A 25,996-nucleotide genomic window follows, 5' to 3' on the forward strand; every position below is an offset into this window, starting at 1 on the left:
GTCATCAAAAGCAAACAAATTCCAAGGAAAATTACATCGCAAACAGGAGGACACAGAAATAGTCTTTTATAAAGATTTACCTACAAGGAAACCCCTCCGAACCATTCCGAACTTGATTCTCAAACACAAAATGTGGGTGGAATGCGCTTTGTGCGTGTGAATTATTGTTATAAAAGCCATAAACTAGGGGAAAATACTTCATTTTTTGATACTTTATCGAAATGCGACCGTCAATTGGCATCAACAAGGAGCAATGACATGAAATGTAATACTGCCCGACTAGATGGGGGGGTACTGAGAGGGAGTTAGTGCGTCCAAAGAGGGGACAACTAAGTGGGGTAGAGTTAGAGTGTGGGCTGAGTGCTGGTCGACTATAAAAGTGCTGGAACCCAACGGTAGACGTTTCATTCGCACACACAGTGCCAGCGGGGAAGCTTTAATACAGCACAGCAGCAGAATACCATCCACAAGGTCCAAAGTCCTAAGCCAAATCATCCCACTGCACCCACACACGACAGCATCCACACAGTGTAGCAGTGTAGCATCAGTGGAGCAGAACCACGGAATTAAAGTCACAGCGGAAAAAGCAAAAGGACGAGCGACGCGTCTAAAGAATATATGTATGTACGAATATAATGGAAAAATTGTCGTGTCTGCGGGATTGCGTGTGTGTTCGTGTGTAAAGTGCAGCCTGGTTGGGGCGCGTGTGTGTTCATAAATTGAATTTCCTTGAAATTAGAAACTAAATAAGTCTCAGATGCTGCCAGAGAAAATTGCCCACTAAAACGGAAACAAAAAAGAAACAAGGCAACGTTTAATAAATAACTTGTAGGCAGTTTTAAAGTGTAGCGTAGAAGTTGTAACGGACCTGTTGAACAAGGTAAGGAATAAATGCTATACATACCCCGGATCCAGTCCACTGATACGTTACCAAAATATTCATCTGTATCTTAAATATGATGAAAGGAGAATCTATTATGTTCCCATTTCCCATTGCAGATTCTCCAACAGTCCCAATTATGTATGGCATGCTCTATGAGAGTGTCCAGCACTATGTGCAGGAGGAGTACGGCGTATACGTTTGGAAGAAGGTCTGTCACATCATCGACTGCAAGCACAACAGCTTCAAGACCCACCAGATCTATCCGGACAAACTGATGCCGGATATAGCGGCGGCCCTGTCCGCCTGCACGGGCGAGTCCTTCGACTACTGTATGAACTTCTTTGGGAAATGCTTCGTGAGGTTCTTCAGCAACTTTGGCTACGACAAGATGATTCGCTCGACGGGCCGATATTTCTGCGACTTTCTGCAGTCCATCGACAACATTCACCTGATCATGCGGTTCACCTATCCCAAGATGAAGTCGCCGAGCATGCAGCTGACCAGCATGGACGACAAGGGGGCCGTCATCCTCTACCGGAGCAGCCGAACGGGCATGTCCAAGTACCTCATTGGGCAGATGACGGAGGTGGCGCAGGAATTTTATGACCTGCCGATCAAGGCATATGTAGTCGAGAGCCAAAACGACATCAGCGGTGGGACGGCGGGCCCCATCAAGATGACGGAGGGTCCGCTCACTGTCGTCGTGAAGTATCGCCTGGACTTCGACAACTCCGAGTATATGGCCAAGCGTGTGAACACGGTGACGCATCCCTCGCAGCTAAAGATGCCCACGGTGAAATTGGACGTGTTCCTGGACCTGTTCCCCTTCACCTTTGTGCTGAACCACGACATGAAGATTACGCATGCCGGGGAGAAGATTGTGGAGACTTGGATAATGCACAATCCTGGGGTCAATCCCAAGGGCTTCATCGGCACTGGCGTGATGGACCTGTTCCACTGTCGACGCCCCAAGGAAACCAAGATCGATTGGGAGACACTGATCCAGATGCGGGCGGTTCTCTTCGAGTTCGAGCTGATCCGCACGGGACATAATCGGGATGCCTACGACGCAGCCCTGAACATGGACTTTGAGAACTACGACGAAATGGATCTGAACGAGGCCCAGACCATGGCCATCACTAAGGCCAAGGAGTTCAATGACGCACATCCTGCCGATGCGGAGCTTGCCGCCAATGAGAACGAAATCGATCCGGCCACGGGAGAACGTCGCTCCTCCCAGGGCCTCAGATCCATTCTGCTCAAGGGTCAGATGTTCTACATCAAGGATGTGGACTCGCTGATATTCCTCTGCAGCCCGTTGATTGAGAATCTGGATGAACTGCACGCCATTGGTCTGTACCTGAACGATCTCAATCCGCACGGCTTGAGCAGGGAGCTGGTCATGGCTGGCTGGCAGCACTGCTCCAAGCTGGAGATCATGTTCGAGAAGGAGGAGCAGCGGTCCGACGAACTGGAGAAGTCCCTGGAGCTGGCCGACTCCTGGAAACGTCAGGGCGATGACCTCCTCTACTCCATGATCCCTCGTCCCATTGCCGAGCGAATGAGGAACAGCCAGGAGCAGGTCTGTCAGAGCTTCGAGGAGGTCTCCGTCATCTTCATCGAGGTCCTGAATGTCTACGACGGCGGCTTGAACAGCATTCAGGGAGCCATGATGGCAGTGAACACGCTGAACAAGGTCTTCTCGGCTCTCGATGAGGAGATTATTTCCCCGTTCGTCTACAAAGTGGAGACCGTGGGCATGGTCTACATGGCTGTGTCCGGAGCACCGGATGTCAATCCTTTGCATGCGGAGCACGCATGTGATCTGGCCCTGCGCGTGATGAAGAAGTTCGATCCCAAGGATATGGGCGATGTGGCCATTCGCGTGGGCATCAACTCGGGGCCCGTGGTGGCCGGAGTCGTTGGCCAAAAGGTGCCCCGATATTGCCTGTTCGGGGACACGGTCAACACCGCCTCTCGCATGGAGAGCAGCAGCGATCCCTGGAAAATTCAGCTCTCCAAATACACGGCAGATAAGGTGCGCGATATTGGCTATAAGGTCGAGTCCCGCGGCACTGTCCAGGTCAAGGGTAAGGGCGAAATGGAAACCTGTTGGCTGCTTGAGGGACCAGTGGGTTAAAGGACTGAATGGAGATTCAACGTAAAACACCTGCACCTAAAATATTGTACCCCACTTGAGGCTTTTGGAACTACGCATATTTGCAATAAAAGAGAATTCCTCCTTTCACTTTGAGTTTAATTGGAAGTCTCTGGGTTCTAGGTCTTTCAGATATCGCATCTGAGGTCACAACCCCTAGTTTTAGGACTCTCGTAAATGGGAATTAAGCTAACAAACGTTTTTCTTTTGCTCGAACATCCAACTGATGAGGGTCTCGTATCTAGTCCATTCCCCCCAGACAACTTCCATTTCCGAATATCCTATTTTAATAACTTTTATGGAGGGATTGCGTGTCGTTTGGCACACCATCCAAAGCTGATAGCTATCCACGCAGGCAATCATAAGCCCATGTAAGTCGCAAGTGGATTGGGCTCTGCACTGAGAAAACAAGTTTTGATATCAAAGGCAGGCAGACCCTAAGAGAGATATTTATGAGAGTAATAGTAGCAGTATAAAAGATCAGGAAATAAAGCCACTGCCATTGTCCACTGGCATCAATAGAATTTACTTCGAGGAAGTAGAACTCCTTCTAAAAAAGAACAAAAATACACTTAGTTTTAGGAGGTTTATTCTAGCATTTGCATTCGATGTGAGAGCGAATAATAATGATCCGATCAATCATTTTCATGAATCATTCTTTATGATTCTGCATTTGCGCTGTTGTTGCGACATGGGGGCTTGGCAAAGATTTGAAATACACTTGACACAGTCTGCACATAAAATCGTGTTACTCTAGCTCCAATGGTCTTTGAGAGCTAATCAAGACGAGCAGACAGCGAGACATGAATTGAATTTTCAGGTGAAATGACCATCGGAATCGTAAGTATTTCAGCTACTTCTTCTTTCAATAACTTTTCCACCTATAGACTTATATAGTACTGAGTATTTTCTCTAAGTGTGTTCACGTGCATGCCTTCTGGAGTTGCGTTCCCCTGCTCTTCTTACCGAAATTGAAATTAAGCCATTTTGCGTGTACCGCAGAGGAGCTAAGCTCAAGTGTCGGGACGCTTGCCAATTAATTCTAGACCAATAATGACAATGACCAATGGCCACCCCCACACACAGGACTAATTAAGTTTTTTATTTTGGGCAAATGAAAGGACAAAACTTGATGTCCTTCTCGTATTTTGTTTTAGCTCAATTTCTCATTGTAATCGCCCCTTTCCTGTGCGTTATTAATGTCATTTTAAGTAGGTTTTAATCATTTTCAAAACATCCGTTTCGTGTCCGGGGCTTGACATCCAGCAGAGATGCCCGATGGCCCATGTCCTCGCACATTATCTTCACTTTTGGCAATTCATGCGCTGCCTATAAAATTGTCATCGCCTATTTAAAAAGCTCTCCCGGACATCCGTTTCGGTTAAGTTAAGTAGGACGAAGGTTCGGTTCGGTTGGGATGCTGTGAGGCTGTGGGGGAGCCGAAATCCCCTTTAAATTGCTTTAAAAAACAACATCAAATATGTAGCCAGGACTCTCTTATTCACACACACACATATGTAGGTATTTACTGCGAAAGTATGCGTGAAAATGGAATGACATTAAGAACAGTAGCGTAGCCCCAGCCCCACAGTCACCCATCCATCCATCCACCCATCCACCCACTAAGAGAACCAGGGAAAATGCCAAGGCAAAAGCGAAAGCGAAAGGCTACGACAATGATACATTTGACGAGCAGTTAAAAGCGAAGACTCCCAGGGCTGGATGATTGTGAAGAATATTCCTACAAGCGTTCGGGTTTAATAAACGTATCCACAAAACACATTCATTAAGTGTTAAAAATTATGATAATCATATCAGTTATGTTTGATTAAAGAACACAAAAATACAACACTTTATTTTATCTTGTGTATTAAGAATCTGTTCATGTGTTTCTATAACAAGCAGCCACAAACTCCATTCTATAACAAGCAGCCACAAACTCCATATCAAAGTTTATTCAGAATGGGATATGTAATCTCTCCTCCTAAAAAAATAAAACCAAATGATAAACATACGAGTATTACCCATCCCTGAGACAATATTTTAAGTGTAACGTAAAGGAAACAGTCCGAGTCCAAGAACGCAAGCACGTATTCGGTGCGTATTGTGTGTGTATCATAAAAGAAATGAACAGAGAGAAAAATGACTCCTTTGGCAGTGTGTCAATGTTGATACTTTATCGAGAAAGAGAGAAAGTGGCAATTGACATGGGACGGAGGACCCAGAGACCCAGAGGACCGAAGCCAAAGAGCATTGACTGGCGATGTCCATAATGATGATGATGATGATGATGATGATGGTCAAACAGAGAAGTGCGTGTCGAGGCGCCAGCACGGAGGTCGTAAGTGGGTTGGAAACATCCATCCAACAGGAATCTGGCTGCGGGGGCTACTATAAAAGGGCAGAGAGCCAACGATACACGCTCCATTCGTACGACGACCACCAGTCTGATTGCCGGCTAAGGGAAAAGCTTCGCACGACCGAACCGACGACTCCGCCATCAACATCGACTCCGGCCCAGACTCACGAAGTTCCCTCAGAGGAAATCATGGAGCAAATCACACCGGAAAAAGCCAAAGAAGCAGCGACAGGCGGGCCAACAAATTTAGTGTAACAATAGCAACAGACGACGACGGAACACGGACCCAGAGACAGGGAGAGAGAAAGAGCTCCACAAAAATAAAATATATACATATTTGTATATATATGTATATATATTTGTATATATATCGAGTGTTAACGTGTCCGCGAGGAGAAGGCGGCTGTGTGTGAGCAGCATATGCCCCAAAAGTGCTTGTGCGAGTGTTCGGGCAGGTTCCCCTGAATTATAAATAAGCGAAAAGCAAATGCCGCGTGGATAAAATTAAAACTTCAGATATACTCGTACCAGTATAAGTGCGAAACAAAAGTTGAATAAGTATTTGGAATATCTGATGGCGATTTAATCATCTGTAAAAGGCGAAAAGGCAATCTAAAGTAAGCCGGATTAGCAGTGATACAATATGCTAATTTCACAGCCAACTTTTGGGAGGGTTTCATCAGAGAATTCAACTATGTTTGAGTGGGAATTAATTTTTCATTGGTTTTCCCATTTCCAAGCAGAGCAAAGAGTGGGAAGCCATATTTTACATAGATCGTTAAATATAAATTGATAGATCATCCTAATTTGTTCCTTTTAATATTCAGTTTAATTTATTTTTGTCCTATATTTTCAAAAAAATATTTTACTTGGTGACAGATTAACGTAATTATTTATTATTATTTATTATTGTATGAATCAGCTTAGAGTTGTAATGCTTAAACCGCAATAAATTGATTTAAACAAATTATAAGTAGAAGCCACTGAGTAGACGACAAAACATCTTTCATTATGAATGATTGACACTAAAATATGAATGAAAATTTTGTTATGGAAGTGAAAATAATGATGACACGAAGTTAGTTTATCACTTCTAAATTTTTTAATAATATAAATCATTTTGTATGAGGCTCATTGAAAAATCATAGAAGTCAGCTAAGAGGAGGCAAATGGAACAAATTTGTACTGGGGTTGTAAGACCAATGATCATTTTTCTTTTCGAGTACAGAAGATTTGAATCAATGATACAACCCGGGCTTTTGCTTATTTATAAGTAAATTATGAACAAGAGAGGAGCAAAGGGATGCTTCCGTTTTAATATATTTTTATTTGACAGTTAACATCCTCAAACATTAATCAAACGCCACCATTTTCCTTTCTACTTTCAACTAGACACCAAAGAATTTTTACGACTCTTGCCCCAAGAAAAATTTGCATGTTTTGGTCACAATTGAATACACAAACTCCCCGAAGATGTTTGAAAATTTATGGCCCAACAGTAAGTTGGGTTAACCTTCGACTTGCCGGGGGGAATTTGGGGCGGGAAATTTGAAAAAAAAAGTCACCGCAACATGGCGAATTAACGGCAACAAAAAGCCAACGGAAATAAGTCAAGGAGACAACGAGTTCTGTCAAGGACGTGACAAGCACTGCGGAACATGAGTTAAAGTCTCTGCGGAGGCGCGTGCCTGGTCCTGGCACATGGAGCCGAACTTTAGAGGCAATAAATCAAAAGACAAAGAAGAGGAAAGGGAACGCAGGATTAACTTTCCCTAGGGCCTGTTGAGGAGTAGATAGGCGATGGCTGCAATTATTTATTTTCCTGGAATATGTTACTTTATGTACTTTAAAATCCAAGTCAATTTAACGCCTGATGATTTTATTTGATGGCTTATGGGATAGGCGGACTCCTATTTAATCTCTCATCAATCACTCGAGCTTAATATTCGTTAGCTAATTCCCGACCCGACACACTTTCTCATATCCTGGGGGCAGACTTCACCTAATTACTAGCAGTGAATAATGGAAAAACTTTGTTATCCTAATTATGTGGCTCCCAACTTTTTCTCGTTGCAGAGAAACTTTTTGCACAGGCAATTTTTGCGACAGACAGACCACCCCCAACTGACCATCCCCGAGGAGGGACCCCAACAGAACCCCCACTGACCATCTCCAAGAAGCGACCAGGAGCAAACAGCCGCCATCATGTATGGGATGCTGTACGAGAGCGTGCAGCACTACATCCAGAAGGAGTATGGGATGGAGACGTGGAAAAAGATATGCCAGATAATCGACTGCAAGCACAACAGCTTCAAGACCCACCAGATCTATCCGGACAAGATGATGCCGGACTTTGCCGCCGCCCTCTCCGCCTGCAGCGGCGAGTCCTTCGACTTCTGCATGAACTTCTTTGGGAAATGCTTCGTGAGGTTCTTCACCAACTTTGGCTACGACAAGATGATTCGCTCCACGGGTCGATATTTCTGCGACTTCCTGCAGTCCATCGACAACATTCATCTCCAGATGCGGTTCACCTATCCCAAGATGAAGTCCCCGAGCATGCAGCTGACCAACATGGATGACAATGGAGCTGTCATCCTCTATCGCAGTGGGCGAACGGGCATGTCCAAGTACCTCATTGGACAGATGACAGAGGTGGCTAAAGAGTTCTATGGCCTGGACATGACGGCGTATGTTCTGGAGAGCCAGAACGACATTTGCGGCGGAACAGCGGGTCCCATCAAGCTGTCGGAGGGTCCGATGACGGTGATAGTCAAGTACCGCCTGGACTTTGACAATCGCGACTATATGGCCAAGAGGGTGAACGTCGTTGCCCATCCGTCGCAGCTAAAGATGCCATCGGTGGACCTGAACGTGTTCCTGGAGCTGTTCCCCTTCACGATTGTGCTGAACCACGACATGAAGATAACTCTCGCTGGCGAGAAGATTATCGAAACGTGGATACTGCACAATCCGGGGGTGAATCCGAAGAACTTCATTGGCAGTCATGTCATGGATTTGTTCAAGTGCCGGCGGCCCAAGGACACCAAGATCGAATGGGAGACAATTCTCCAGATGCGAACGGTTCTCTTCGAGTTTGAGCTCATCCGCACGGGTCACAATCGCGCCGCATACGACGCAGCCCTAAACATTGACTACGACACCTTCGACGATGCAAGTCTCAACGAGGCCCAGACCATGGCCCTGGCCAGTGCCCAGGAGTTCAGTGTGGAGCACGCCAAGGAGGACGAGGCTGCTGCTGCCGCCACGAAGGATGAAATCGACCCTGCAACGGGACAGCGTCGTCCCTCAGTGGGACTCCGATCCATTCTGCTCAAGGGTCAGATGTTCTACATCAAGGATGTGGACTCGCTGATATTCCTGTGCAGTCCATTGATCGAGAATCTGGATGAACTGCACGGTATTGGTCTGTACCTGAACGATCTCAATCCGCACGGCTTGAGCAGGGAGCTGGTCATGGCTGGCTGGCAGCACTGCTCCAAGCTGGAGATCTTATTCGAAAAGGAGGAGCAGCGGTCCGACGAACTGGAGAAGTCGCTGGAGCTGGCTGACTCTTGGAAACGTCAGGGCGATGACCTCCTCTACTCCATGATCCCTCGTCCCATTGCCGAGCGTATGAGGAAGAGTGAGGAGCATGTCTGCCAGAGCTTCGAGGAGGTCTCGGTCCTCTTCATCGAGGTCATGAATGTCTACGACAGCGGTTCGAACAACATCCAAGACGCTATGCAAGCTGTCACCACATTGAACAAGGTCTTCTCGGCTCTCGATGAGGAAATCATTTCCCCGTTTGTCTACAAAGTGGAGACCGTGGGCATGGTCTACATGGCTGTGTCCGGAGCACCAGATGTCAATCCTTTGCATGCGGAGCACGCATGTGATCTGGCCCTGCGCGTGATGAAGAAGGTTAAGGCTCATGCACTGCCAGGCGTGTCCATCCGCGTGGGCATCAACTCGGGGCCCGTGGTGGCCGGAGTCGTTGGCCAAAAGGTGCCCCGATATTGCCTGTTCGGGGACACGGTCAACACCGCCTCTCGCATGGAGAGCAGCAGCGATCCCTGGAAGATTCAACTCTCCAACTACACAGCCACAAAGGTGCGCAAGGTCGGCTACAAGTTGGAGCTGCGTGGCTTTGTCACGGTGAAGGGAAAGGGTGAGATGGAAACTTTTTGGCTGCTGGAAGGACCAGAGTAATATTGTAGCACCATCATTTGACCAATATCTAATGGTATTCATATCACCCTCTGCTCGCTTTGTAAGAGAGCTCACACCAAATATGTACAAATTTTTAAAATAAAGCGAGTGGGAACGTTGATTCGCTTCTATTGCCGCGACTCGACTTTTATACCCGTACTCAGTCAGTATATAAATATTTGATCTGTTTAAATTTGTTCCCTACATCTGGCATCTACATTAAAAACTCTATTCTTAAACCTCTGACAGAGGGCGCATACAGAGACAGAGAGAGAGAGAGAATAAGCAGCGGCTGCAAGGGAGTGGGGCTAGAAACTGGCTATAATAATGATCCGATATGGATAAAAAATAGAATAGCCACCGATAAACATAAAAATTAATCAAACAAACATAAAATTTATAAGTTTTTATTTCAAATGAAAAAAGAAGGGAGCTGGCGAGAAAAGTCCTTTCCATAAGCTAATTGTACGTCGTCTTTTCTATCGCTTGCCACCACACTAAGACTCCATACAGCAGAGTCGGTCGCACCACCGCACACTGGGCAAAACAGCCAAATTTTTTTCTTGTAATAATAATAATTTAGGGCATTTAAAAAAAAAAAATTTATTTTATGTTTATTTTTTATTTTTAAGAAAAATTAAATAAAATATTTTGAATATATTTTATTATAGTTTGTTGATAGAAAAAACAAAATTTGAATTGAAAAAAAACAACAACGCTCCTCATTATTTGCATTATTCTGAGTCTGAACTACTACTTTCCTCAGAACTGGAAGCTTTCGAGTCCAGACTCAGAAGTAAATTCTTTACCTCCACATCTAATTTAATATGTTTGTTTTTTAAACGCGATTCACGTTCTGACAACGAGCTAATTAATGGATTGGATGAATACAACAGTGCATGCATTAAATCCTGCATAGTGTTTGTACGTGAAGTTTTACGCGTGTGATTCAGTCTTATATTTCGAAAGTCTTTGTTTCTCGCTACTAGCGCCTCTTCCGACATCAGCAGATATTATATCGGCACCATGCATTAAAATTTTGTGAAGCGAAGAAGGCATATAAAACCACGGATATTCTTTTACAAAAATGTCTGCAGTTTTGTAAGCATAGACTCGAAAGGCATTCGGGTCTACTTCACGCCCAGAAACCATAGCACGTAGGATAACTCCAAGTCTGTGAATAAGGTCTTCACTTACGCCTGTTATTCTAGCTGACATTTTTGGATTTTCAAAAAAAACGTCTAGCGGTGTTTCCATTATTTGTATTCCTGGAACCAGGCATCGGAATATCCAATAATAATGCCATTTCAGCTCTAAACTTACTAAGGATTTCGCTTTTGTGTCTATTGACAATTTCTTTGTCGGAACCACGAACCTGCCACTTTTTGATAGGAAGTCGATAAGCAATATGAATCATGCACTCAAAGCATCGAATCCAAGCTTGTAAAGTTGACTAACCAAACTTATACAAGGTTTCATTTGTGGAGAGGTTTTTAATCAGTCTTAAATTGTTCTTGTCTTTGGGCGATGCTTTACAAATTCCGCATGTTTGTGCTAATGTTTCTGCAATAACGCTAAAGGTTTTGCCATCAATCATAGTCATTTGCAAATTATGCTCAACTTGAAAATAAGAAAGTGATGTTGGCGTTAGATTGGATATTTGGGTCTTCATATTTTCCACCTCTTTACAAATTAAGTCTGCAGTCTCCTTTTCAAAAATTATTTTTATTGGCTTGCAATAACGAGTCGAAGAAGGGCGTTCATTTTTCCAAATTATTGAAGTACCTCGCTGTACCTGCAGAGGTACAATGCAGATAGCAAACAAGTTTTCATCGAAAATTTTATTTTCGAGGCTGCTATAGTTTTGCCGATAGCTTGAATGCCCGCTGTTGCCGTCACATCCCCATTTATAAATTGCAGAAAGCGTTTCATAATTTTCTTTTTCTACAATAAATGCATTCTCGTTTCCTTCGACAATCCTCATAATTGTATGATGCAGTAACTCTTGCAAAGGTACTTCAGCAGAACATTCTGTTATTTCGACAATATCAGGATAGCAACGTGTTTTTGCAGATCGGATCGCTTAATAGCTCGGAAAGACGTTGGCTTTCCGCTTTTTTGTGCCAGCTTGCATATGCTTGTACGAGTTTTTCGTGAGACCTCCATCAATGTATAGTGCTAACGCTTCAACTGGAGTATATTTAATTGGAAGTTGAGTGCTTGATTCAACGCATTTCTTAACTTTTTTTGAATCAGTATCCAGCATGGACAGCACTTGAGAAGCTCTTCGTTTTCAAGCCTTATACAAACTGACTCGTGCTGCCGCCATAAGCTGTCCGCATGTACTATTTTCAAATATCTCTGATACTTTAAGCGTCTTATTTTTTGTGTGGCATTCACCGAAGTCTTTAACAGGTCGTCCTGTTAGAGTTTGATCTTTTATCTCTGCAAGGAAGAGCATCCCATCCAACCATTCTTTACTTTGTTTCTCAAAGCACTCACGGACCCTAAAAGCCCTCTTCCATTTTTCCATCAGTTTGCTGGTAAAATTTCATAAACGTTTTTTGATTTCTTGTAGCTCGTTTTCATTATATTTGGTTTTGTCTAAAATTTTCGAAGTCATCTTCCGCCAGCCACACCAAGAAAAGAGTGCGCTTGCAAACTGACATCGTGCCTTAAAAGATAGCTGTGTCAAAAACTTGCCGTGTATTGCAGCCTAAATTTCAAACTTACAAAAGCAATTAGCCACATTAATAAATAGAAAAAAATTGAGTCGAATCCGGTCGATTGGCAGTTACAGTCCACGATGTCGAAAAAGACGCCAAAGTTGGTGTGCTCAATTTACGCGCGTTTGGTATACAGCACATACGCAAAGCAACAGCTAATTTTTTTAATTAGTAATATGTTGAAAACAATAGAAACCAAAACAAATATGAAAACAATCAATTTAAGTATTTGCAAGCAACAACTTTGGAGTGTAAAAAATAGCGGGAAAATTTGATGATGTACCTACGAAAACATATGTTCACTTTAAATGGTCACAGCTGATCGAATGTCGAACGCATAATTTTTTAAAAACTATTTGCTGCCTAACTAGTCAAATCCAAGTCGTCGACCACCAGGTTCCACAGGAGGGGCGAGAGGACCCCACCCTGCGGTGTGCCTCTGTGTGCCCCTTTCACCATGGAAGCGGTGCCCCACTCTGAATACAGCCGCCTACAACTTAGAAGGTTCTTTATCCAGAGGTTGATTGATTGTATTCCTCATTGATTATCACATCGTTCGCCAGTTTGGCGATTTTGAAGAATTCTTTGAGGTTGTTTCTTTGAAGCGATAAGTCCCGGTTCCACCAGAGTGGTTTGGTTCTCTTTTTCGTTCTCGAGGGTGGGCATGCTGCGTGGTACGCATCCAGTAGTTCCTTGGAGAGGGTCTCTAGGGACGATTCTATTTCTTCTGGGGATTTCACTGTGCCCGGACGAGTCGCGAGCTTCGAGGTAACTGTCTTTTTAAACTTTTCCCAGTTTGTGTTCCGGGGGTTTCTATAGACAGTTATCTTCGGAGAGTGTTTAAATTTGAACTTGAACTGAATGTACTTGTGGTCTGAGAAGGATGGTCTTTCAAGGACTCTCCAGCCAGATACCAAAGTACTCTTTGCCGTTACGAGTGTTAAATCTAGCACGTTTGAAGAGGTGGGACCTACGAAGGTGTATTCCTCTCCTACGTTTGCTACATCTAGGTTAGTCAATAGTATGAAGTCTAGAAGTGACTCGCCTCTATCGTTGATGTCGGGCCTTCCCCACACGTTGTGATGTGCGTTTGCGTCCGTACCGACGAGAAGTTGCTGGTATTTCGGGCTGGCTTCTGCCACTAGATGCCTCAACTCTTCAGATGGAGCTGGCCTGTCGTGTGCCATGTAGCAGGATGCTACCATCAGGCGCCTTTCCTTACTTTCTAGCATCACCACGGTCAGATCGTCAGTGCTGTAATGAGACATAAGATAAGCATGGATTCCCCTTCGTACGAGTACGGCGGTTCTGTTCCTGCTTACCGATGGTGGATAGAACACGTGAAAATTTGAGGACTTTAGTCCGGCCACAGCATTGCCTGATGCAACCCATGGCTCCTGGACTAAGGCTATGTCGGCGGGCCCGACATCTGGTGTCCAGACCAAGGTCCTTCTCCACCTCGCCCGCCTGCAGAGTGTGCATCCTTATCTTCGGGGTGGCGCTTTTTCAGCCGCAGGTAAACACTGCCCATCCCCCACGCCATCTTCCCGTATCTTGGGTACAGCAGGTCTTCTGTCTCCTTGCTGATCAGTATGATCGCACTCTGGCCCCCCTCATTGGGTAATGGGCTCCCGATGTGCAGTATCCTACAGTTCGCCGTTGGCACATCAGGGTTCTGCCGCTGTAGTAGCTTCAGCGCACGGTCCCCTTGAATGGCGATGGGGAAGAGTACCTTTGCCTTTGCTATGGACGGGATTAGCTCCATGTCCACCACCTCCAGCTTGGTCCCCTCCCACAACTCTTCCAATTGGCAGACCGTTTGCGTCAGCCACTTGAGTGGGGGGTCGTCAATACATTTAAGTATATTGACCCCGTTCAGCCACCCTGCACCATCGAACGTGGGCATGGGGGCCGTTGGGTCCTCCTCCATTCGAGTAAACAGCGCATCCACGAGCCGCGCGTGCACCGTCTTCACCGCGCCGCCGTTATTTTTCCGTTCCCGTCGCTCCGATCAATGAGTGCCACGATTAAGTGTCGTTTGGTCACATCAATGACCTTCGCTTTCAGCTGGGATTTCTTCACCTGTCTTGGTGTGGAGCCTGCCACCTTGGGCCTGCGTTGCCGCTTGCTCACCGGAGTGTCCTTGATGGCACTCTCTGCAGCCGTCCCTCTTCTACCCTCTGCTCGGCCCAGGCCAGTTTGGCCTTCTCCTCTTCAGAGAGGTCGTTCCTGCCCTGGAGCTGGCACAGGATCTTGAGGGCCGCTTTGTATTGTGCCTTTGCCTTCAACCCCTCCTTGGAACGCTTCGGCCCTTCCCTACGCAGGGAGCTGGAGCCTGGTTCCGGGGAGCGGAGAAGGCTATCTTTCTCCGTCTTCGTTACCGAGAGCACGGTCTCCAGGTCCGAGTCTGTGTCGACCACGGCACCTGTGCGGCTCAACTTGGAGTGAGTCGTTTACAGTACATTTGTTTATTATGAAAATATGTTGCGAATATTGGTTATTACATGGCATTTGCGCAATTTCCGCAGCGAGCTACTGGAGCTGGATCTGCAGGCGCAGCTGTCTCCACTTCCATTTCGGCAGCGGATTGACAGTCTTCTGCAAGCCGCAGAAGATTCCTTACGGACTTCTTCCTTCACAATTGCCGCCAACATTCAGCGGAATCGCCGATTAAAGGGGACTTGACCGGCTCGAGCGCCTTGACCGGCACCACTAACCATACAGTATATTATCTTGAAAATTAGATTCGCTAAAGCTCTGGAAAATGTTCTACTAGATGTGTACATTTATTTTAAATAAATATTTTAATTTTGCCACCTCTTTTCGGCTGGGTCCCACTGTAAATACAAACAAATAAATTAAATTTTAAAACCAAAATCGACCTATTCGGCTTGCTTTCGTATCTCGTCATGAATTGAACATGTCGAAAAACGTCTCAGGTCCAGCAGCCGAAGACCTGGGGACCTGGGACAGAAAACTCAGCTCGACACGTTCGGTGTATGAACTGGCAAATCTACATATATACTGTATGGTTAGTGGTATAATAAAACGAGCAAAGTATCGAATATCGGCAAAAAATGGCGCCAAAATGCGAACACCAGGTGTTCACATTGTTTTTTTTAAATTTGATTCCGATTTTTACGCTGATTTAGCTGCATGGGATACCACATTCACTAAATGACAGGCAAAATGATGTTGCGCTTTAATCTAATTGTCGCGGTTTGCGAGAACTTTGGCATTGGCCTTAAGGGAGATCTGCCATGGCGTTTAAAGTAAGTAAGTTTGTGATTATATTGTCTGTGTGCTTATATCTCTGGGAACCTAACCTAACCTTACCACTGCAGGTCCGAGCTAAAGTACTTTAGTCGCACCACCAAGCGGACCAGCGATCCCAACAAACGCAATGTGGTAATCATGGGCAGAAAGACATATTTCGGAGTGCCCGCCAGTAAGCGTCCTCTGCCAGAGCGTTTGAACATTGTGTTGAGCACCACGCTGCAGCCAGCAGAGCTTCCGAGTGATGTGGTATTGTGCCCCAGCCTAGAGGAAGCCATGAAGCATCTGGAAGCAGAGACCTTGCGCGACCAAATTGAGAACGTCTGGATCGTGGGCGGTAGTGGGGTGTACGAGGAGGCCATGGCCTCGCCCCGTTGCAACCGCCTTTATATAACCAAAATCCAGCAGAACTTTGAGTGTGACACCTTCTTTCCTAGCATACCCGACGGCTTCCGTGAGGTGTCGCCCGACGCGGACACGCCCCTAGGCGTGCAGGAAGAGAACGGAATTAAGTATGAGTACAAGGTATTGGAAAAACGAGAATAATAAACCAATTTATTTGCTTTTACTACTGCCGCGCACATCGTCTGCCGTGATTGTATCGCCCTCCAGTCCCTTGGCGGCTAGCATGAGCTCGTAGAGCTGCACCACCTGGTCATCTTTGAGCATTTCCACTGCATTGGGATCCATTTCCTCTCCCAGCTCTCCCTTGGGCTTGCCCCGCAGTCCCAGCTGCTTGGTAATTGTAGAGGCATAGCGCTGGGTAAAGAATTGTCAGTTGCGATGCTCGTCGCTTGGTAATTACGTAAAACTTACGGCCCATTCTGTCATAAAGAGCTGTGACTCCATGGGATTGCACTTTAGATGTCTCTTGAATTCGTCCCGAACATAGCCATCGCCGAGGGCACGCAATTCTGTGGGCATTCCTAGAAGTAACACCAATCTGGATGAAATTTATGCGCTCAGCAATATGCAAGCCATTTGTGGAACTCACTCACCTCGATGCAGTCGCAGAATGGTTTTGTAGAGCAAGCGAACGCGCTGCGGATGCGTCAGTTGATTTATCACAAGATTTGACATTTTTTTTATAAATAAAACAATTTATATCAGTCAAGTCAACAGAAAGTGAAATACAAATTGAAATTAAAGCAAAGCAAAACAGCTGATCGGCCAAAAACAAACGCTAGATGGCGTCCCTGCAGTACAGGAGCGCATTAATAAGTTAGGAGGGTTGAGTTCATGATTTTAAAGCGTTATGTTACTCTTTCAATTTCGTTTATTTGTAGCATGTCTGTATATATATAATCACATGTGCAGTGTAACGTTCAATCTATCATGAATGCATCTCTTAGGGTCAAATTTAAATTACATTTAGTGGCGTGTGTATTGGACTCTGCATCAGAAAATAACCCAATAAATTATATACACGCCCACACTTTGAATTAACTTTGGCTATCTATTGCACGCCTCTCTCAATACTATACGCCTAATGATACCAAGCACCAAATGGGTGGCGGCGGAGGGGTACACAACATTGTCGTCGTTAGAATAGAAAACAATTTTGTAACAATTCAGTTTCGTTATTGCGGCGCCGCTGCAGCCGGTGGCTCCTGATCCGCCGGCTCCGGCTGCCCTCCGTTCTGGACTAGCAATGGCTCACCACCCTCGCCGCCCCATGGAAAACCGCCGGGACGATCCTGTGCGGCTGCCTGGTAGTTGCGCTCAATGTGCTCGTTAAAAAGCCGTTTTCTAAAAGCGAAGGATCCACGTTTAGTAGTAGTACACGTTAAGTAGTAGTGAGGTAGATTAGCACTTACAGAAAATATGGAGTCTTGATCAGTCTGTATCCATTGGAGAGTGTTGGATATACATCCTCCAGCACATAGTAGATGTGGCCCACGCCCATGCCAATGATGTCCACCCAAACCGTATTGCCCAGAATCATGGAGCAGCAGAGCAGAACCCAGGGAAGATAGGGAGCCTATCCCCAGAGGATTAGTACACCAATGGACGGCATATTCTCAAAGACCTCTCGGACTCACCTGAAAGTTGAGCACGCCGAAAAAGTTCATGGGCACCGAAGGATTGCGTCGCGACCACACATACACCAGCATCAGAGTGAAGGCTTGGCCCAGGAACAACAGGTTGACAAAGATGCCAAAGAACGTCATCAGCACGCCGCCAAAGATGAACATCATGACAAAGTCCGAGCTGCGCCCGCGAAAGGAGCCGTCCTCCAGCATTCGGCAGTAGCGGTATGTGAACACCATATTGAAAAAGAAGGTAATGCCGATGGTTCCAAAGTACAGGAATGTGGTGGCAAGTCGCCAAATTTGGAATTTGCGCACAATCAGCGTGGGATTAAAGTACAGCTGTAGCGGCGACACCAGATCCAGATGCTGAAGGAGAGGAGCGGCAACAACAAAAAGGTTAAAAAACAGATTGGAGGGTACACGTCACCCACCCCACTGGAGGCGACGGCCTGAATCGGGACAACGACTTACCACCGCCAGCGTTGTGAGCACGCAGACCGTTGTGTAGGCCCTGGTGACGACCGGGATCTCCAGATAGAACTGCCGCAGAGCATTCATGGCGTCGCTGGCTTCCACTGGAGTCACAGTATGGAAATTCCTGGTCTGGTCCTTGATTTGTGCGTTTTGTTGTTGTCTGCCCGCCACTTTGCGTTCACATTTGCTGCGTCAAAATATCCCCACGACGAATGTCGGATTTGCCTAGGCTGACAATCAGAAATAGAATTCGTTTATTTTGGGCACATTTAGACCGAAAAGATAAAAATGTTTTTATTTTTATATCGGACTGTTGATATTATATCAATATATCGATATAGGTGATATTTTTATTTTTGATACGATAGTATTGGTATGATATTTTTATATCAAGAATCGATATTTTTAGGTCGACCACGTAACAAGATAAAAAAGTTTTATACAAAAATGGACAAGCCATCAGTATCGTGCAATCTTTGCGGTAAAGTTGTGAAGACAAGTGGAAACACATTAAACTTTAGCGCACATACATACATACAAATCCTAAAAAATACCCTCAAATATACCAAAATAGACCCTGTCATTATCAAAATATACCGTAGATATACCGCGGAAAATCATTTTCATCAATTTTGATATTCGATTTAATATTACTAGCTAGTTAGGACTTTAACAACTAAAAATATAATTTTATCAGATAGATGAATCAATTTTCTACAATCTGGCTTGTTTTATGGACTGCTATAAAGGACTTATTTGTTTAGTATGGCACTTTGTATACACCAAGTTCATACTTCTTGTGAATTATATTCTTCTTGCTGTTCCATCTTTAATGCAGTCGTCCAGTCTAGACTAGTTTACCAACCAAAGATATGAACATCGATCCTTGCTGTTTGGTCCATCTCTAGAATTGTAAAAATACTGCAAACAAACAAACAAAAAACACCCATGTGGTACCGCACCTCCGCAAAAGATGGCGCTTTGTATAGTTTGGCGGTCATTTAAAATGGGTAAATCATTAAAAAACTTTTCAAGCCGCTGAATTTTTGCTGCATAAATGTACAGTTACACACATAAACCCGGCTTTTGGCTGCTGCTCACACCCACTCACACACCCCAGGCGCCTGCGCCACCTTTGCTCCATTCCAGCGTCGCAAACTTTACATAAATTCCAAAAAGGCCAAACCCCCAAAAAATAAATCTACAACCCGCTCCAAGCACAAGGCAATTCAACAAGTAAGTTGTTGCTGCCATGCCATCTCTCTTGCTCCCAGCCGCTACGAGCCGTTCGTCAGCGTGATTTTGCCGCTTTGTAGTTGTTTCTGACTCTGGCTCGGCTGCTGCTGCTGCTGCTTTTTTCCACTTTTTTTCTGGCTTGTTTCATGTTGACCCACTTTTTGGTGGCAATACGTATACGTGCGCCTGCACAGTGGAACACAGACGTGGTGAAAGCTGAAAAGTGCAGCCGTTACTGCTTGTCGTTCGGTTTTGTTGAATTTTGCCCACCGTGGGACAGGCAAAAAAGTCATAAACTGAATTGCCAACAGGTTATGGCGACTACGACTTTGTTGTTGCTGCTTTTGCTGTTTGGCTGCAGAGTAGTAAAAAGGGCCATGACAGTGACACTTTGAAGTTTGAGGTTAAATCGTCATTGAAGTTGCCTTGCTTTTGTCCGTTGCTCTTTCGGGTTGAGCAGCCGGTATGACATTTGCTTAAAAATCCACTGACTGACTCGATGGATTCATTAAAAGCATACAGCTGCAGGTATACGTCTGCACTATGGGAGATAATCTTGGTTAGAGGAAGATCAAACTAGTGTCCAAATAGTAGTTATTTTTGATCTGATGAAGCTGTGGGTGGTGTCGGACCTGGACTGATATTTAACTTATAAAAACAGTTATTCTTTACCAATCTATGAGTAATTACATACATACATCGGCCCCCCCCCCCGCGTCCCCCCCCCGGCCCCGCCCCCGCGCCCCCCCGGGCCCGCCCCCCCCCCCCGGCCCCCCCCGGCCCCGCCGGCGCCGGGGCCCCCCGGGCCCCCCCCCCCCCCCCCCCCCCCCCCCCGCCCCCCCCCCGGGCCCCCCCCCCCCCCCCCCCCCCCCCCCCCCGCCACCCCCGCGCCATCGTGGGGCCCCCGCCGGGGCTACCACCAACGTACATATTACTTGAAAATGACCTGGTTCAGCAAATTTTTCGCTAGAATATTAACGATTAGATATAAATCGGATAAAAATCAACCATACTTCCAAGAAATGGATCATTTCTGGACTGGCGATATTAATATAAATATATCATGAGATATATTTTTGAGTCTTTTCTTGGTGTTTAAGTAAGTATCATTTAGCTTCCCATAATGTGACTTTTTTAATTCTTCTGCTCCTTCCTTCCTCTCTTGGGGTGATATTTCCGCTTTAGTTTTTTTTTTTGTATGCAAATTGCAGCTGCATTCGAATGACTTAAGCCGCAAACTTGCAAGGAAATAACATTGAATTTAACTCTCATAGCAAAATTGTACTATTAATTATTTTGAGTGCTCTTCAGCATAAATATACTCACTAACACACACATACTCGCATACAAGCACTCTTATAAAACTCACATTTGAAAAGTGAAATTTCAAAGTAGAACAACGTACAACAAGCACTAACAACAACAATAGCAACAACCACGCAGCACAACAACACGTACAACACACGCCATGCCACGCAACCAAGAGAGGCCGCGAGAGAGGTTCCAATAAAAATGAGGTCACTTGTCGCTGACCAGCCAGTTCCCCCTGTACCAGGTTGTCCCCCTGCCTCACCGCTCGCCCCTTCTCACCCACTGTCACTACCCCACTGACCATTGATCGCATAGATCACGCGCCGTCTGTTGCTTTACCCTTTAAGTGGGTATTACGATTTTAATCCAATCTTTGAACATAAAGCGGTCCCGGCACCTAACAAATTGTGGTTTTATATGCGCACTCGTAGTATCTAAGCCAAAGTCAGAATCAAATATACGCACAACGGATCGATATGCTAGGGTATCAATAGCTTCGGCCCCAAAACTTTACTTTCTTGTTGTTGGTATTGTTTCTAGTGTTGTTGCTGGTCGTTGTTGTTGATGTTGGTCTTGCCTCTTGTGCATTGTAAATTAATTGCAGTCGCGTCGCCTCGTCTTCTTTTTGTTGTTGTTTGGCTTTAACCGTTCTTAACCAGTTTTAGGCCATCCATCGTGTGTGCCATTAAAATGCACCACGAACTTGACAACGCAACAGATTTTATGTATGGTGAAATATCCCCCCTCGTACAGAAAGACTTTCGCTATAGACAACAAAAATAATACATATATATGTATGTAAATGTAAATGTGTACGAGTACCCATTAAGGGGCCATAGCTCAAGTGATTTTTGTGAATGAAAATGGAGTCCTTTTAAAATATATATAATTATAAAAATCTATAAATATATAAATATAAAATATATATAAAAAAACACCACTAAAGACAATGGGTTTATTTACTTCAAATCACTAGATCCAGGAGCGGAACTTTGTGTCATTTTGGACGATAAGGCCTATAATATACTATTGCCAAATATAAATATATGTGTGTACATTTACCGACTTACTTATTTATACTGAGAGTGTCCGAATTGAAAATGGGAGTATATAAGTATTATTGGATGATCTGTGAGCTCCAATTTCTTAGCAACAACTGCAATTATTTCGCACTTGTCTTTGATCTTGTTAGCAATGCTTCTTTGTTGGTAATAGTTTTATTACTACGAGTGTTTTTTGGTTCAGAATCATAATCAAGTTTAATTGCGTATTTCATAAGTTTTCCGTTCTGCACTGTTTGCTTTTGCAGTTAATTAAAGTTTGTAAAAACGGGGGAAAAAAACAATAATAGAACCAGCACAACACTTAAATATTAATAATTGATTATAATGTTATTACAGACATGATTTATTCTAGTCAGAATCTTGGTCAGCCAATGCCGATCGGCGAGGCGTGAAACAAAGTCTCAAAGTTTCTTGACGGCGCTCCGGGGTGGTAAAAATATTGCAAAATCAAAAGTTGCAATTTCGGATATGAATTATATTTTTTAATTGCCGAAAAAGCGAATGCATAAATTATGAATATTGCAACATTTTCGCATTTAACAAGTCCAAGTCCATCCGAAATTCACACAGTGCCCCGTGTCGTACTTCCTCTCACCCTCTACTTCCTGCACGCGATCCATTTCCGTTCTGTTTTGTGGCTCTGCCTCTACCCATCCTCTGCCCCTGCCCCCATCATGCGCTTGACTGTGCATCAATCAAAGTCTCAATCAAGAGCAAAAGTATTCAAAACTTCAGCACAAAAGGGGAAAAGAAATAAATAGAGAGATGGCGAGTTAGAGCACAAAGGCGTCACAAAAGCCAATATGGAGACGAAACAAAATCGTTAAAACTAACAGTAGAGTGGGCGTTTGATACCCGAAACAATGGGTTCCGGGGGTGGGTCTAATCCAGGAATATGTCCAATAAGTGGGAAACTACCCAGGAAATACATATCTTATTTGACGAGAGATCTATTGGAATATCTATTGGATCTATCTATATCTGAATATTTGTTGTACATGTTTGTTTTTATTTAAAAAATACGGAGACTTCGATGACGTTTGAGTGGTGCTGCTGATAACAAAGGTATTCCGATTATTGATCATTCACTGTACCTGTATGCATAAACGTTAGCACTTACATACATATGTACATATGTATGTATATATGTAAAGCTATTTTCGTATAAACATGTGTAAATCTGTTTGTCTACATTCACTATGTACTGTATGTATACATACATATATGCACATTTGTATGTACGTACAAAAATGGCATAGCAGAAGCAGCAACAAAACAACATTAGCAACAACAGCATCGGCAGCAGCAGCAGAAGCAGCAGCAGCATTGACAGTGCCACACAAAAAAATAGACAAACAACAAACAGTACACACACACACAAACAAATACAAAATAGAAATGGAGAGCAACTTTCACCCAAGGTCATTGTGTCTTTAACTGCGCCACACAGCCTAGGCAGAGGAGGGGCAGCAGCAGCAGCAGCAACCGCAGCAGCAACAACAACAACAACAACAAAAGCAACAACAGCTGCTGGACAATATGAATATGCGACGAAGACCCAGACCCAGACCCACGACCGACCGCGCCGCCGCCGACCGCCGACCGCCGACCGACGCCCGATTTGCTATTTTGAACAAAAACAACTAGAAGAGACTTGCCCAAAGTATATGGAAAAATAAGGTGAGGCAGTCCCGATCTCCTGTCGGTGAAAGGTCTTAGCTGCTTCCACAGATTTTCTTGGCTCGGAAGTGCCTGCCTACCTTCCAAATAACTTACCTTGGACTATCCTGTCCGTCTGTCACAAAGAGGAGAGAATGCGAGGAGGATGAGGAGCCATTGGGAGAGGGAGGGGAGGGGAGGGAGGGAGCAGTTGTTGTTGCTGGTGCTCCCACTGCATGTGCCAAAAATAAACCAAAGCAAACGGTAAACTGCAATTGCTGCCCGTGAAGTGTGGGGAATGGAGGAATCGCGAAAAAGAGAATAGTCTCGACTGGACGAGGCCGCCTAGAAAGGTCGAGAGCAAGACTTTACCACCAGATGAGTCAGATGTGGGGGGATGTTGAGTATAGGAAATAGCCAGTAAATACAGAACTTCATATTTAGCCTGTGAATATCTGTTATGATATGTTAAAGAGAATTGGGTATTGGGGAATATGTCCTGCTGGATGAATTATATTATATTTCATAATTAAATTTAATTCCCCATCCAGCTCTCTACCCAGCTATGGTTCTACCCTAAGCTTGGAGCATCTTTCCCACTCTCCATCTCCAGTCCCCAAATGACTGCTCAGCCATTTGTGGGATTATCTGTAGGACTCCCCCTGTTCCGTGTTATCTGCATGGTCTGCACGATCTGGGTCATGCTTGGGCACATTGTTAGCTGCCGCCTGCAATTAAGTGGCCAAAAATAAAAGATGAATGAGTGGAAAATGACTTTTAATTGACATAAACTTTAATTAGAAATGGAGAAGAGAAGAAAACAGATAAAAGAGATTCCACAGAAGTGAACATCGGGGGGCTTAGTTGGGGTTGGAGGAGATCTGCCGTTTCTAATGCATTTCAAATTACATCATTAGGTTCTCTGTTGCCAAAATCTCGAAATAAAATTTTATAGATTTCGAGTCTTGAGTACTTAACCCATGACAGCGCGACAGCCGCAGCACGTAGCACAGTTTGATTAGAACAAAACGAAGCGACAGAGAAAGACATGGATGGGACAGAAGGGGGGGTGGCATGAGGAGGGTACGATACCAGTACCATCAGAGACATTGCCATGATGTTGCATAAATTTAAGTGCCACAGATACAAGGCGCAAGATACAGAAACGAGTTACAGATACATCAAGAAGCAGGCGAAGCAGCAACGGCAGCAAAAGCAGCACCAGATGAAGCGACTCTGCAGCATAGAAATGCGGATGCGAGACTGAACCCGACTCGCCTGAAGTCGAGACTCCACTTCACATGCACACACACACACACTCCTATAGAGTCGTATCCCCATGCCTATGGAGGCAGTATATCGTTGTCTACCTCCAGACTTGCTGCGGTGAAAGAGCAAAGTATCTTTGTATCTGTTTTCCTGCTGCTGCTGCTTCGAGTTAACATTTCAAATCCGCTGCGGTTCTGCTGTGGCAAACGAGAAACGAGTCTTGGAAATTGGGTCAGTGGCACAGTATGTATGGCATTCTCTGTCGCCGTCTCCGTCTCCGGCTATATCTCTGTATTTGTATATACTCGTCTGTATGTATGTATGTATGTATGTATCTTATACCACTATGTGGGCTTCTCCCTCTTTCTTTGACTCTTTCTTCCACTGGCTTTCTTTGTGGTCAATATAATGATTCTACCCGACTTGCCGGTTTGGTTTAGTTTGGTTTCTTGGTTTCTGTTCGGTGCGGTTTCGACTTGGGCTCTGGCTTGGCTTGGGGTCTGGTCTGGTCTGTAGCTACTTACTCCATTTTGTGGCTGAACGTGCCTCAGTGCGACGCAGTGAGGTTGCTAATGGGATCCGATCCGTGTGGGGCATATGCAATGCGGCGACACCCAAAAGTCATTGCTTAAGCTAAAAAATCGCATTTAAAAACCAAACCAAATTCTTTCCATACATTACGCATACGCCTAGAGGTCCAACAGCCAACTACTAGAACCGCCCAAACAATAGATCGAAATAAAACTCCCAAATACAAAATACAAAAAACATTTTCCACATTGTGAACTTAATTTGTTTTCTGCACATTTTGAATGACATTTGTATTTATTTAAATAGAATTAATTAAATATAGGGCGCTAAAATTACGAAATAAATATTTACAAATCGAAATGTATTGAACAAAATAAATAAAATTGCACGCTAAATAAAATAACACAATTGATATTGTTTTTTGCTTTTTGTCCATGGAATTAACATCAACTAAAATTAGATTAATTCAATTTATATTTAAAATGTAATTTATTATTTGTTTGAGTGTGTGTGTGTGGGTGTTCCAAAATTGTTAATTAATCATAAATAATTTCAAGCATATCGAACATACATAATTTAAGGATTATGGTTAAGATTAACTTTAAAACTTTAGCAACAAACATTTTTTAAAAAACAAATTAACAACGCTTTAAGATATTAGCTAAATTAAATCGTATTCGTATTTTGTATACTTGAGTACATTGCTAAACAATTTTCCATATTTCTATTTCCACGATTACGATTATTCTGCAAATTAATTATTAATAATAATATTTTGCCAAGCCCGCTACTGAATCTTACAATC

The 25,996-nt window shown here is 44.4% G+C and overlaps 5 protein-coding genes across 5 annotated transcripts; 3 read left to right on the top strand and 2 right to left on the bottom strand.

Moving 5' to 3' along the window:
- The first annotated feature begins 331 nt into the window (after window positions 1–331).
- On the top strand, window positions 332–3,105 carry LOC111068461 (soluble guanylate cyclase 89Da). The gene is made up of 2 exons (XM_041595036.1): window positions 332–880; window positions 1,000–3,105. Exon 2 carries the CDS (start codon window positions 1,020–1,022, stop codon window positions 3,021–3,023), a length of 2,004 nt encoding a protein of 667 aa, XP_041450970.1. The 5' UTR covers window positions 332–880; window positions 1,000–1,019; the 3' UTR covers window positions 3,024–3,105.
- Window positions 3,106–5,763: 2,658 nt separating this feature from the next.
- LOC111082009 (soluble guanylate cyclase 89Db) lies at window positions 5,764–9,894 on the top strand. Its single transcript, XM_022378183.2, has 2 exons — window positions 5,764–6,017; window positions 7,477–9,894. The coding sequence occupies exon 2, from the start codon at window positions 7,606–7,608 to the stop codon at window positions 9,610–9,612; it is 2,007 nt and encodes a 668-aa protein (XP_022233875.2). The 5' UTR covers window positions 5,764–6,017; window positions 7,477–7,605; the 3' UTR covers window positions 9,613–9,894.
- A 5,560-nt stretch (window positions 9,895–15,454) lies between these two features.
- On the top strand, window positions 15,455–16,182 carry LOC111068409 (dihydrofolate reductase). Its single transcript, XM_022357874.2, has 2 exons — window positions 15,455–15,610; window positions 15,683–16,182. Exons 1-2 carry the CDS (start codon window positions 15,516–15,518, stop codon window positions 16,158–16,160), a joined length of 573 nt encoding a protein of 190 aa, XP_022213566.1. The 5' UTR covers window positions 15,455–15,515; the 3' UTR covers window positions 16,161–16,182.
- On the bottom strand, window positions 16,145–16,763 carry LOC111068411 (succinate dehydrogenase assembly factor 3, mitochondrial). Its single transcript, XM_022357875.2, has 3 exons — window positions 16,613–16,763; window positions 16,431–16,540; window positions 16,145–16,373 (listed from the first exon to the last, which is right to left on the bottom strand). Exons 1-3 carry the CDS (start codon window positions 16,692–16,694, stop codon window positions 16,170–16,172), a joined length of 396 nt encoding a protein of 131 aa, XP_022213567.1. The 5' UTR covers window positions 16,695–16,763; the 3' UTR covers window positions 16,145–16,169.
- Window positions 16,764–16,872: 109 nt separating this feature from the next.
- LOC111068408 (derlin-2) lies at window positions 16,873–18,440 on the bottom strand. Its single transcript, XM_022357873.2, has 4 exons — window positions 18,119–18,440; window positions 17,657–18,013; window positions 17,432–17,595; window positions 16,873–17,363 (listed from the first exon to the last, which is right to left on the bottom strand). Exons 1-4 carry the CDS (start codon window positions 18,203–18,205, stop codon window positions 17,195–17,197), a joined length of 777 nt encoding a protein of 258 aa, XP_022213565.1. The 5' UTR covers window positions 18,206–18,440; the 3' UTR covers window positions 16,873–17,194.
- Window positions 18,441–25,996: the final 7,556 nt, after the last annotated feature.

Source organism: Drosophila obscura, unplaced genomic scaffold (genome assembly GCF_018151105.1).
Source record: "Drosophila obscura isolate BZ-5 IFL unplaced genomic scaffold, ASM1815110v1 contig_4, whole genome shotgun sequence".
In the NCBI taxonomy this organism is placed as follows: domain Eukaryota; kingdom Metazoa; phylum Arthropoda; class Insecta; order Diptera; family Drosophilidae; genus Drosophila; species Drosophila obscura.

Excerpts from the sequence above, each read along its gene's own strand:
- LOC111068461 (XM_041595036.1), top strand. The coding sequence starts at position 1,020 with ATGTATGGCATGCTCTATGAGAGTGTCCAGCACTATGTGCAGGAGGAG.
- LOC111082009 (XM_022378183.2), top strand. The coding sequence starts at position 7,606 with ATGTATGGGATGCTGTACGAGAGCGTGCAGCACTACATCCAGAAGGAG.
- LOC111068409 (XM_022357874.2), top strand. The coding sequence starts at position 15,516 with ATGACAGGCAAAATGATGTTGCGCTTTAATCTAATTGTCGCGGTTTGC. Across the intron at positions 15,611-15,682 it reads GATCTGCCATGGCGTTTAAA|GTCCGAGCTAAAGTACTTTA; the intron begins GTAAGTAAGTTT and ends TTACCACTGCAG.
- LOC111068411 (XM_022357875.2), bottom strand. The coding sequence starts at position 16,694 with ATGTCAAATCTTGTGATAAATCAACTGACGCATCCGCAGCGCGTTCGC. Across the intron at positions 16,541-16,612 it reads CATTCTGCGACTGCATCGAG|GAATGCCCACAGAATTGCGT; the intron begins GTGAGTGAGTTC and ends TGTTACTTCTAG. Across the intron at positions 16,374-16,430 it reads TCTTTATGACAGAATGGGCC|CGCTATGCCTCTACAATTAC; the intron begins GTAAGTTTTACG and ends TTCTTTACCCAG.
- LOC111068408 (XM_022357873.2), bottom strand. The coding sequence starts at position 18,205 with ATGAATGCTCTGCGGCAGTTCTATCTGGAGATCCCGGTCGTCACCAGG. Across the intron at positions 17,596-17,656 it reads TCGGCGTGCTCAACTTTCAG|GCTCCCTATCTTCCCTGGGT; the intron begins GTGAGTCCGAGA and ends CTCTGGGGATAG. Across the intron at positions 17,364-17,431 it reads ATCAAGACTCCATATTTTCT|AAAACGGCTTTTTAACGAGC; the intron begins GTAAGTGCTAAT and ends CTTCGCTTTTAG.